The sequence below is a fragment of the Delphinapterus leucas genome, chromosome 1 (genome assembly GCF_059928025.1).
Source record: "Delphinapterus leucas isolate spDelLeu-1000000601 "Yukka" chromosome 1, BTC_Dleu_Yukka2, whole genome shotgun sequence".
Classification (NCBI taxonomy): Eukaryota; Metazoa; Chordata; class Mammalia; order Artiodactyla; family Monodontidae; genus Delphinapterus; species Delphinapterus leucas.
This window is the reverse complement of record NC_143129.1, coordinates 124,697,372-124,710,849: the sequence shown is the minus strand read 5'-3', so window position 1 is coordinate 124,710,849 and position 13,478 is coordinate 124,697,372. Positions and strand designations below refer to the sequence as shown.

Genomic DNA, 13,478 nt, shown 5'->3' with positions numbered 1-13,478 from the left:
CTTCTCATTGCGGTGGCTTCTCTTGTTGCGGAGCATGGGCTTTAGGCGCGCGGGCTTCAGTAGTTGTGGCACGCAGGCTTGGTAGTTGTGGCTCACGGGCTCTAGAGCACAGGCTTAGTAGTTGTGGTGCACAGGCTTAGTTGCTCCGTGGCATGTGGGATCTTCCTGGACCAGGGCTCGAACCCATGTCACCTGCATTTGCAGGTGAATTCTTAACTACTGTGCCACCACGAAAGTCCCACCATTGGATATTCTTAATCAACCACTTATAAGAAGCAAGGAGCTGGGTAACTGTGTATATGATACTTTCAAACGTTTTTGGCAAACTAACAAATATAATGAAATTGGCTGGTTGCTTCTAATTTGCTGAACAAAGTGGGGAAAAAAAAGATGAGTTCAGGAATTCAAATTCCTGAGTAAATCGTGCCTAAATGACCTGAAAGCGTCTATGTATGTCCTGAAGGAGACTCTTATCTCCTACAGGCTGGGGTTACTGAAAATCAAACCCAGAGTCTCATTCTTTGACTGGCTGAATTACAATGCAAGTTGAACTCCCAGCCACATAGTAGCGACTCTATTTTTAAAGTCAAAACATTGATTGGGAAGGAATGGGATCCTGAAGGTTGGAGTGGAGACATGTGGGAAGACTCTAATAAAGCTGGGGACATTGAACCTCTAAGTTCTAATGAGTCTTCTTTGCCAGTGGAAGAGGCTTCTCTGCCCTCAGTGTGAGTAGCATCCCCAGCCCATATAAGGGGATTAAGTCTGCTTTGTCTGAAGAAACTGTAATGACTTCCCCTAAGGCAGTTGCCATGTAAAACAATGCTAATTCTCCTCAGGATCCACCCTTACCATCCTTCTATGCTTCTAAACTATAAATAGACTCAGGTCCCAGCAGGCCCGTAAAGGTGAGGTATGAAGTGTGGCCCATGAGGAGGTACACTACACTTCAAAAGAACTACTTGAGTTTTCTAATAAATACAGATAGAAATCTGAGGAACATGTATGGAACTGAATATTAAGGATGTGGGATAATGATGGAAGGAACATGAAGTTGGATAAGGCTAAATTTATTGATATGTACTCACTAAGCAGAGGTTTTGAATTTCATGTTGCAGCTCGGGATGTTTGGTTCGTTAGTTGAAACATGAACCAAAATGTAGCCCATAGTGAGTGACTTGCATATGCTGTATCTGCCTTGGTTTAATGTAAAGGAAAAGATTCAGAGGATTAGGGAGATTGGAATGTTATGGATTTGTCATTTAAGAGCTACTCACCTACTCTGCAAGGGTCCAGAAGACATACCTTTCACCGTGACTGTGAGAAATAAATTTGTGAGGAGAGCCCCAACATCCTTAAAGAGCTCTGTGATCACTCTTCTCTGTAGGTCATATCTTACAGTGGAAACTGCAGTCACTGAATTAGGAAACCTGAATACAGTGGGAGTAATTGGATCTTGCCATAGCAGGATGTACCAATGGATGGTACTCTACTACCAAAGGCAAGACAGGCGTGGTTACCAAAACAGACAGCACAGTCCAAGCAGCAATCAGAATAGTCTTGACTTGGGCAGTCATATGGCATTGGCTAGTTGATTGTGGTGTCCCTAGAAGTGAAATAGAAAGGAAGCTTATTAAATTCTTACGTGATCTGTATAAGCAGAAAAGTTTTAGGTCAGGTGAACAAAAGTCTAGCCTGAACCATAAAAAAGAGAGTCAGGGCCCTTCAGCCAGTTTCTAGATCTGAGCCAGTTTACAGATCTAGAAGTTCTTAAATGAAGGGGAAGCCCGGTCCCCAGGAGGAGGGACTCTGGTACACTCCAAAAATGTATTATGTTAATTTTTCTCCCAGCCTTCTCCAAAGGGACCTACAGCCTTTTACCAGGGTAACTGTGCACTGGGGAAAGAGGAAATAATCAGGCTTTTTGAGGGCTACTAGACACTGGCTCTGAACTGACTCTAATTACAGAGACCCAAAACATCACTGTGGTTTACCAGTCAGGGTAGGGCTTATGGAAGTCAGATGATCAGTGGAGTTTTAGCTCAGGTCTATCTTACAGTGAGCCCAATGGGTATGCAACCCATCTTGTGATTATTTTCCCAGTTCTAGAATGTATAATTGGGATATGTGTATTCAGCAGCTGGTAAAATCCCCACATTGGTTCCCTGACCTGTGGAGTGAGGACTGTTATGGTAGGAGAGAGCAAATGGAAGCCACTAGAACTGTTTCTTGGTAGGAAAATAGTAACCCAAAGCAGTACCCCATTCCTAGAGAGGTTGGAGACATTAGTGCCACCATCAAGGACTTGAAAGTTGCAGGTGTGGTGATTCCCATCACATTCCCATTTAACTCATCTATTTTGCCTGTGCAGAAGACAGATGGACCTTGGAGAATGACAATGAATAATTGTAACCTTAACCAGGTGGTGACTGCAATTGCAGCTATTTGTACCAGATGAGATTTCATTGCTTGAGCATATTAACATATCCCCTGGTACCTGGTATGTGGCTAATTGATCTAGCCAATGCATTTTTCTCCATACCTGTCAATAAAGATCACCAGAAGCAGTTTGCTTTCAGCTGGCAGGGTCAGCAGTACCCCTTCACTGTCCAACTTCAAGGGTATATCATCTCTCCAACTCCGTCATAATCTAGTTTGTAAGGATCTTGATTACTTTCCTTTCGACAGGATATCACACTGGTCCATTACATTGATAACATTATGCTGATTGGACCTAGTGAGAACAAAGTAGCAACTACTCTAGACTTATTGGTAAGACATCTGTGTGTCAGAAAGGGGAGATAAATCCAACAAGAGTACAGGGGCCTAAAGACCTGTACTCTGAAAACTTAGAAGATGATGAAAGAAATTGAAGACAACACAAACAGATTGAAAGATATACCCTGTTCTTGGATTGGATGAATCAATATTGTTAAAATGACTGTACTCCAAGGCAATCTACAGATTCAGTGCAATCCCTGTCAAATTACCAATTGCATTTTTTACATAAGTAGAACAAAGAATTTTTTAATTTGTATGGAAACACAAAAGACCCCAAGTAGCCAAAGTAATCTTGAGAAAGGAGAACGAAGCTGGAGGAATCAACCTCCCTGACTTTGGACTATACTACAAAGCTACAGTAATTAAAACAGTATGGTACTGGCACAAAAACCAATCAATGGAACAGGATAGAAAGCCCAGAAATAAACCCATGCACCTATGGTCAAGTAATCTATGACAAAGGAGGCAAGAATATATAATGGAGAAAAGACAGTCTCTTCAATAAGTGGTACTGGGAAAGTTGGACAGCTACATGTAAAAGAATGAAATTGGACCATTCTCTAACACCATAAACAAAAATAAACTCAAAATGGATTAAAGACATAAATGTAAGACTATAAAACTCCTAGAGGAAAATATAGGCAGAATACTCCCTGACATAAATTGCAGCAATATCTTTTTGGATCTGTCTCCTAGAGTAATAGAAATAAAACCAAAAATAAACAAATGGGACCTAATTAAATTTAAAAGCTTTTGCACAGCAAAGTAAATCGTAAACAAAACAAAAAGACAATCTACAGAATGGGAGAAAATATTTGCAAATGATGCTACATACAAGGGCTTAATTTCCAAAATATACAAACAGCTCATACAGCTTAATATCAAAAAAACAAACAACCCAATCAAAAAACGGGCAGAAGATCTAAATAGACACTTCCCCAAAGAAGACATATAGATGGCCAACAGGCACCTATGAAAAGATGCTCAGTATTGCCAATTATTAGAGAAATGCAAATCAAAACTACAATGAGATATTACCTCTCACCAGTCAGAATGGCCATCATTAAAAAGTCTACAAATAATAAATACTAGAGAGGGTGTGGAGAAAAAGGAACCCTCCTACACTGTTGGTGGGAATATAAATTGGTGCGGTCACTCTGGAGAACAGTATGGAGGTTCCTTAAAAAACCAAAAATAGAGCTACTGTATGATCCACCAAATCCCACTCCTGGGCATATATCCAGAGAAAACTATAATTTGAAAAGATACATGCACCCCAGTATTCATAGCAGCACTATATACAATAGCCAAGGCATGGGAGCAACCTAAATGTCCATAGACAGATGAATGGCTAGAGAAGATGTGGTATGTATATGTGTGTGTGTGTATACACACACACACACACACACACACACACACACACTGGAATACTACTCAACCATAAAAAAGAATGAAATAATGCCATTTGCAGCAACATGGATGGACCTAGAGATTATCATATTAAGTGAAGTAAGTCAGAGAAAGACAAGTATCATATGACATCACTCACATGTGGAATCTAAACAAAATGATACAAATGAACTTATTTTACAAAACAGAAATAGACTCACAGACATAGAAAACAAACTTATGGTTACCAAAGGGATACCAGGGGTTGGGGGAGACATAAATCAGGAGTTGAGGATTAACGTATATATGCTACTGTATATAAAATAGGTAAACAACAAGGACCTCCTGCATAACACAGGGAAGTATACCCAATATCTTATAATAACCTATAATAGAAAATAATCTGGAAAAGAATATACATATATGTATAACTCAATCACTTTGCTATACAATTAAAACTAACACAATATTGTAAATTAACTATACTTCAATTTTTAAAAAATGTAAAAAAGGGAAAAAGTATAGGGGCCTTCTACCTCAGTGAAATTTCTAGGAGTCCAGTGACATGGGGCATGTTGAGTTATCCCTTCTAAGGTGAAATATAAGTTGTTACACCTGGCCTGTCCTACAGCTAAAAAGAGGCAAAATATATCGTTGGCTTCTTTGGATTTTAGAAGCAACCTATTTCTCATTTGGATGTGTTACTCCAGCCCATTTACCAAGTGACCTGAATACTGCAAGTTTTGCATGGGGCTCAGAGCGGGAGAAGGCTCTGCAACAGGTTCAGCCTTGCAAGCGGCTCTGCTACTTAGGCCATATGATCAAGCAGGTCCAATAGCGTTTGAAGTATCAGTGACAGATAAGAGATGCTATTTGGCCCCTTTGGCAGGCCCTTTGTAGGTGACTTGTAGCACAGGGCATTAGGAGTTTGGAGCAAAGCCCAAAGCCCTGCCATCCTCTGTAGATGACTACTGTCCTTTTGAGAAACAGCTCATGGCCTGCTACTGTGCCTTAGTAGAGACACAATGATTAACCACGGGCCACCATGTTATCATGTGACCTGAGCTGCCCATCATGAGCTGGGTGTTATCTGATCCACCAGCCATAACGTTGGGCATGCACAGCAGCACTCCATCATCAAATGGAAGGGGTATATACATGATTGGGCCTGAGAAGTCCCTGAAGGCACAAGTAAGTTACATGAAGGCATGGCCCAAGCACTCATGGTCCCCACTCCTACTAAACTACTTTCTTTCACCTTGTACCTGTGGCCTTATAGAGAGTTGACAGGGGAAGAGAAGACTTACCTTGTTTACAGATCGTTTTGTATGATATTCAGGTGCTACCCAAAAGTGGACAGCTCTAGCACTATAGTCCCTTTATAGTCCCTGAAGGACACTGGTGAAGGAAAATTGTCTGACTGGGCAGAACTTGAAGCATTGTACCTGTTTGTTATTTTGCTTGTGAGGAGAAATGGCCGGTTGTGTGATTATATATCAATTCATGGGCTGTGGCCAATGGTATGGCTGAGACTTGGAAGGAACATTTTTGGAAAACTGGTGACAAGGATGTTTGGGGAAGAGGGATGTGGATAAATCTCTGTGAATAAGAAAAAAAAATGTAAATATATTTGTGTCCCATGTGAATGCTTACCAAAGAGTGGCCTCAGGAGAGGAGGATTTTAATAATCAATTGGATAGGATGACCTGTTCTGTGGATATCAGTCGGCCTCTTTCCTCAGCCACCCCTGCCATCACCCACGGGGCTTATGAACAAAGTGGCCATGGTAGCATGGATGGAGGTTGTGTATGGGCTCAGCAACATAAATTTCCACTCACCATGGCCAACCTGGCCACAGCCATCCCTGAGTGCCCAGTCTGCACTGAGACTCTGATACAGCACCATTCCCCAAGATGACTAGCCAGCTGCCTGGTGGCAGGTTGATTATGTTGGACCACTTCCATCACGAAAAGGGCAGCAACTTGTTCTTACTGGACTAGATACTTACTGTGGATACAGAGTTGCCTTGTGGCTTCTGCATATGTAGCTTCTGCAAAAACTACCACCCGTGAACTTAACAGAATGCTTTATCCACCATCACAGTATTCCATACAGAATTGCAGAATTGCTTCTGGTTAAGGAACTCACTTCCTAACAAATGCAATGCAGCAATGGGCCCGTGTTCATGGAATTCACTTGTCTTATCATGTTCCCCACCATCCTGAAGCAGCTGGCTTGATAGTAAAAATATAAATATTGCTACTTTTTTTTTTTCGGTACGCGGGCCTCTCACTGTTGTGGCCTCTCCCATTGCGGAGCACAGGCTCCGGACGCGCAGGCTTAGCCGCCATGGCTCACGGGCCCAGCCGCTCCGCGGCATGTGGGATCTTCCTGGACCTGGGCACGAACCCGTGTCCCCTGCATCGGCAGGCGGACTCTCAACCGCTGCGCCACCAGGGAAGCCCGCTACTTACTTTTAAGGAGCCTAATTTCTAATCTAGTATCTTTAATGCCTAGCACAATCCTTGCAATATAAAGGTCCTGAATAATTATTCGTTAAGTCTAATTAACCCGAAATAGAGTTTACAGAGTTACTAGAATAGATTGATTTGATATATAAAATTTGAGCATGTTATTGTTATTATGAACATGATCTCTAGCTTCTAAATATTGATAGTTTACTGGGTTTCTAAATATTTTCCTGTTGCTTTGTAAATTTGGTTTGTTTTATACCACCTTTTGGTTTGTTTAGTAGTTTTTGAGATTTATTATTTTTCCTCCCTTTGCTACCCCCTTTCCATAGTTGATAGCCATTTGCCAGTCAGATATTTTCTTTTTAATGTCTTAATATTTAAAATTTCCACTAATCACCTATTTAGTTTCTCACTTGTATCTTAAAACATAACGAGTTAGAGTCATATCTCCTTCTGCTTCAGTAACTCTGGGCAGGAAGCCACTGCTCTGGTCAAAAGTCACTTGAACCACCTCCATCAAAATCACCTAAAGTACTTAGGGAAAATGCAGTTCCCTGGGGCCCTAAATTACACTGCTGATTGTTAGAATGTGAGCGGGATAAGCACCAAGAATTTGCATCTTTAACAAGCTCTCCATGGGATTACTAAAGTTTAAGAATCATTGTACTAAGCAGTGTCCTCAACCTTTTTTCCCCTTAAGCACCTATCCCAAACACAATGCAAATATAAAAGCAGAAACCTTTGCAATTTCAAATACCTAAGACAATCCATTGATTTCACTTTCCCAAAACTACTTATATGGAAGGAAGCTAGTTTTAAAGTAAAGATTTTTAAAAGTTGAGGGAAATTTTATTATTTCATTTGTGGATTACTTCTCTAATAAATGATTACCTCAGTTAGTAGCTTTATTTCTGGTAAACTTCATCCTTTCAATATCTTCAGGTTTCTTTTTTTAGGATTTTTGCATTTGTTCTCTTTCCCATAGCGTAACATACGTGTGTGTGTAATCATAATAAATATTTTTTCTTCATTGAATATAAAATTTCAAAACATTTTAAGATGAATTGACCATGTTAGCGTCAAAGTTCATCAGTTTCATTTCTACATTTCTGCTAAGCTACTTAGAAGGTTAAACTAAAAATTTACGTTTAAATAGTTAAAATAAAATTTTCTAGTTCATTTAAAAATACTGATATTCATTGTTGTATATTCTAGGCATTTACACTGTTCGCTACACATTTCCTGGAACTATGCCATATAGATGTTCTATATCCTAATGTAGAAAACGTGCATTTTGAAGTTCAACATGTAAAGAACACCTCAAGAAATAAAGAAGCAATCTTGTATACCTACAAACTTTCTAAGGGACTTACAGAAGAAAAAAATTATGGTATTGCATATAGAAATTATATATATACACTGAAACACTACATATTCTTGTAAGACAAACTTTCTTCTCTTTACCTGACTGTCAGTCTAAGCAACTTTCCTTTTCATTCTTTTGAGTGCTTATATGATCTAAGACTGTATTTTCTATGTCAAACTCACATTTTATATATATTAAGCTTATTTTAAAACATATTAACAGTAACTATGTAGAATACAATACATGAAAGTCCCAGAAGTATAGTTTCTATCCTTAGAAAAATGTAATTAGTTTATATTTGCAAGTTATATAATGAATTGAAAATTATGTATTTCTTGGACACTCTTTCAGTAACAGCATCCCTCTGTTTTCTTCAGATTCAGGGAACTTGATAACTAAATCTTAAGTCTTAAAATGGAATGTATTACCAAATTATGTGTGTTCATAAACTTGGTTAGATATTTTCTATCTAAATCATTCTGTGACATGTAAAGTGGCACAGATTGAGGGAATTTTCAGTTGAATTTTACACATAAAGTTCCAAAACTTATTTTAGCTATGAATGTGACATTTGTGAGGGTAAAAATAGCATCTTTGTTTTGCTATTTGAAATGGGAAAATCAAATGGATAACTTAATTTGTATCAGATGTTTAATCTTTATAAGCCTCAGTTTCATCTATTAAATGGTGATATATATGGATTTGTGAAGATTAAATGAATTATCAAATACAAACTGCCTAGCATAGTGCCTAGCAATTAGTAACTTCTAAATAAATGTTAGTGTTGCTTCTGTTGCCTCTAAAGCAATAAATAAACTATTAGCACATAGTAGAAAGCCTATAAGGCATTTACACAATAAAAATCTGGGAACATGAGAATACTAGTTGGTATTTGAATTTGCATGAAGAGTCACCTACCATTATGTCTTCAGAGAAATTCTTCCCTCGTTGATCCGCTAGATAGATGAATATTCAGCTGTAGGGTTATCTCTGACTACACTTTCTTCTACCCTGAAAAACCTGTTATTTCCTTTGACCTATAAACCAACTGAATTTGTAGTTGGAAGTTCAATGTTATTACTACCATTTGATTTTTTTATTACCTCTTTTCCTTTCCCTATCATGTTTTCTGCTATCTCAGAGGTATCTTCAGAGGTAATTGATATTCTAATTTGTCTTACATGTCTTAGCAAGTAATTAAATCTCATAATTGGTAAGTTGTCATCCAGAACTTAGGGAAACTTAATTTTGAGAATTAAGTAGTTCATAAATACCTAAGAAAGGAAATTTAAATCTGTGAAGAAAAGATTAATACTGATTAAAACAAACTTAACAAAACCAGCAATAATAATATTGAAGCCCCATTCTTGATAATTTTAGGATTAAAAGCTGCAGAGGTGTCGTCACTCCCACCATCAATTGTCTTGGATGCCAAAGAAATCACAAGTCAAATAACCAGACAAATTTTGGTAAGAAACTCTTTAGCAATAAGAATTGTTTTTCAAATTCAAGAAAATACTTTTAGTGTACATTTTTATTATGGCCTCGGATCTAAATATATATAATTAATAATTAAAATATTTAAAACAAAAACCTAATTCCTAAATAAAGAAAATCCTTTTTACTTCTCAAAACTTTTTTGGTTTGATCTATTATAACTTTTCCCAGCATAACTACTAATAAGATAGGAAACAAAAGTTAAACAGTTCAGTTCCTACTTGTTACTACACTGACTTTATGATAAGAAAAGAAATCTCTATAAAGTAAGCATTAAAAATAAAAATCACTGTGCACAACATTTTCATGTCTTTTTAAATAGTTTTCAAAGCTCTTCTATCCATTATCATATATAAGCCTCATAACTCTTCATGAAGCACTTAGGTCTAATAAAAGATAAATAATAAAGGTATTATTTTTATGTGCATTTTTACAGCTGAGGTTCATAGAGCTTAAGTGATTTGCTAGGAAGCAGTAGATCCAACACTGAATTCACATCTGTTAACTGAAATTTTGGAAATCCTTTTTCAGGTTTTTACATCAAGTTGCCTTATATTGTTTTAAGAATCCAGTGTGTTCAGTAAACTATGCTAGGTGCAGTATGAAATTTTCCTCAGTATTAACAGTTTCCTGTGTCTTTCACTCTTTCTTAACCTGCCTTCAATTTTTCTTTTGCATTCCTCAGTCTTTTGACCTCCTAGACTGCTTTTATGACTTTACTTGCCTAACTACTCCATTGGAATTCCTTCGCCAGTAATTTTGGCAGTGCTTCACTTCTAAAGAACCTCTCATTACCTAGTTCTTCAGAATTCCTCTTGCCAAATTCCAATTATGGGCAACCTCTCCAGTAGCCTTCTAGGTTTTTTTTGGATTTCCTGATGCTGCTCAAAATACATTCAGGCTAATTTTAGCCACTGCAAATTTGTATATACTAACTTTGGTTGAATATTTTACTGAATAGTTTTTTCTTCTGTCCCATTAATCTATGTGGTTTCTTATAGTAACTCTTTCAAAATGTTTCTACTCTTCCTGAGCCCTCAATAACCTTACTCTCTACAAAAAAATTTACCTCCTATATTTTTTGAGAGACTTGAGGTCATCCTGGTGAGTCCTTGAACCTTTTCCTCCTTCAGAATTCTATTTTGGAATTTCTGTTTTTCACCTATTTCTCTTCCTTCCTATTTCAGAGGAAGAGATTACCTTTCAACCTTTTTTTTTTTTTTTTTTTTTTTTTTGCGGTACTCGGGCCTCTCACTGTTGTGGCCTCTCCCGTTGAGGAGCACAGGCTCCGGACGCGCAGGCTCAGTGGCCATGGCTCACGGGCCCAGCCGCTCCGCGGCATGTGGGATCTTACTGGACCGGGGCACGAACCCGCGTCCCCTGCATCAGCAGGCGTACGCTCAACCACTGCGCCACCAGGGAAGCCCCTTTCAACCTTTTTAAGGTTAACTTTTCTACCTTCTTTCCATCTCGATTAAGATCAGTTTCTTCACCAGTTTCTTTTCTTCTTAGTGTTTTTTTCAGTGGCTTTTTTTTTTCCCTATGAATATGGTTAGGTTTTTCCCAATAAATCTTTTTTTTTTTTTTTACCTTCTCAAATTATATTTCTCTTCCTTTTACTGCCAATTTCCCAAGAGTAATCTATACTTGCTTCTTCCATTTTCCACTTGCAAACTGGATCTTGTCATCACTCCACAGAAAGTTTCCTCTTAAAAACTATTCACAAAATCGTATGGCCTTTTTTTCACTTCTCATCTTCCCTGTTCCCTCTACGGCATTTGCCACTACCCTTCTTTCCCTTTTCATAATTCTTCCCTGTCTTGGCTACTGTGGAATTGTCCTCTCCTGGATGTTCTTATTCTCCTACCCCTTTGATGATTACTTCTTTCCTTTCTTCACTAGTGCTTTATATTATTCCACCTACCAAACAGAAGTATTCCTAAGATTTTACCGTTGTTTCTTTGTTTAAAATTCTATACTCTTGGGCTTCCCTGGTGACGCAGTGGTTGAGAGTCCGCTTGCCGATGCAGGGGACACGGGTTCGTGCCCCGATCCAGGAGGATCCCACATGTCGCGGAGCGGCTGGGCCCGTGAGCCATGGCCGCTGAGCCTGTGTGTCCGGAGCCTGTGCTCCGCAACGGGAGAGGCCACAACAGTAAGAGGCTGGCGTACCACAAAAAAAAAAAAAAAAAAAATTCTATACTCTTGCTGATCTCACCTTTCCTCAGCCTCCACTTTCATTTCTTTTTGACTCTGAATCTATATATTTTTATCCATATTTCTTCTTGAAATCTTAATTTATGTTTTCACTCTTCAGTAGTTTCAAAATTAAATTTATCATCTTTTGAAAAATCTTCTCATCTCTTCACTTTCAGATCTCGAAGTGACCCATCAGAGCTATGAATCCTTCTTAATTACCTCTCATTAGGACTAAGCAGTAGGTTCTCTCTCTTTTCCAACCCATTCTACATACTTCTACAAGATTGTCTTCTAATGCATAGTTCTTATGTTGTTTCCTGCTCGGAAATTTTCAGTTGTGTCTTACCAAATAAAAGTTGAACTCCTTAGCCTAATGTTGAAAGTCATCTATGATTATTTCTCAAAATGTAATCTGAGGATTACCTACGTTAGAATCACCTGGGATACTGGGTACCATCCCAGATTTTCAAGGGTCTCCTGTGGCTCAAGGCTTTACATTTTTAACCAGTCTTCAGATGATTTTTAAGCAAACTAAAGTTTGTTAACTACTGCTTTATGATCTCCCTTTGTTTACTACCTCAGTGTTATATAACATTACTCAATTTAACTATAATGTACATTTCTGCCACATTGAATTACTTGTCATTTCATCATTTTGACCTGATTGTGTACCATACTTTCTAATGTGTTTGCTCTCTCTGTTTCTTCGATCTGCAATGCCCTCCCTTCTAGGCTCTTCTATCCATCAAGATTCATTTCAAAAAAAAAAAAAAAGATTCATTTCAAGTACTCCATCCTATTTAAGCTTTTCTTGACACAAGCTGGAAGTGAACTTTCTTTCCTCTGAACGTTTTATATCCCTCTTTTGGGACTTTTCATGATTAATCAGTTGCTTGTAAACATGTCTGTTTCACTGTAAGACTGAGCTTTTTGACTGCCATTATCATGTCAGGATGACATTTTTGTATGCCCCCATAGTCATGAATGCAAGTTATAGGGTCTGGAATATAGATAATAATAGATATTCAATAACTGTCATTTAAATAATAAACTGATAGTTGATCAATCAGTGTATCAAATAGATGGATGGATCAATATATGATAATCTTATTCTACCTCACGGAGTTGTATTCATTTTTCCTATAGTGAAAGTAGAGAAATATCTGGAATTCTTGCCTATTGAGAAGTTGAAGGGATTATATTTCCTTTAGTGAATGGAAACTAAGTCTTTACATAAATAGTTAAGATTGAAAATGCTGCTTCCTCTTTCTAGCTCAGGCAAAGAAATGAATGAAGAATTTTCTAGCTATACTCCCAGCCCTGAAGGCAGGTATTCAAGGACTGAATTCTAAAGGTCTTCCAAAGTACTAGAAGATTCCCATTTTAAACATTATTTCTTAGGTATCCTTAAGTATAGTTTGTATGTATAACTAAGACATAATTTCAACTAGCAATTTATGTTGCTTATTTTAAAAATGTAATTTACCCCTCAGGCAGTATTTTCTTTTAGGCTCTAGCAATCCTATATATGAACTGTTTTGAGGGACAAGCAGTTTACTGATGACCCATTCTGTCCACTAGTTTATCTGTTGGGGAATTAAAGCAGGAGATAAAGAGTAGTACTCTGAGTGACATTTAAAATTATGAATACTGCATAGCAATGAGCAGAGTGCTATTTTCCCATACCTTTTTGATGAGAAAGTGTTTGTAGAACATAACTCTGTGGATTTTCTATTACTCTTTGGTGTTGTGTTGAGATATCTGACCATTTA

At 37.9% G+C, this 13,478-nt stretch overlaps 1 protein-coding gene across 1 annotated transcript in view; it reads left to right on the top strand.

Annotated features, from left to right (window-relative positions):
- Nucleotides 1–13,478, top strand: part of MSH4 (mutS homolog 4) — a 98,152-nt gene that overhangs the window by 84,023 nt on the left and 651 nt on the right. The window contains exons 18-19 of the mRNA XM_022581067.2: nt 7,860–8,034; nt 9,391–9,479. Coding sequence (XP_022436775.2) covers nt 7,860–8,034; nt 9,391–9,479 — 264 coding nt within the window. The remainder of the gene's footprint in view (nt 1–7,859; nt 8,035–9,390; nt 9,480–13,478) is intronic.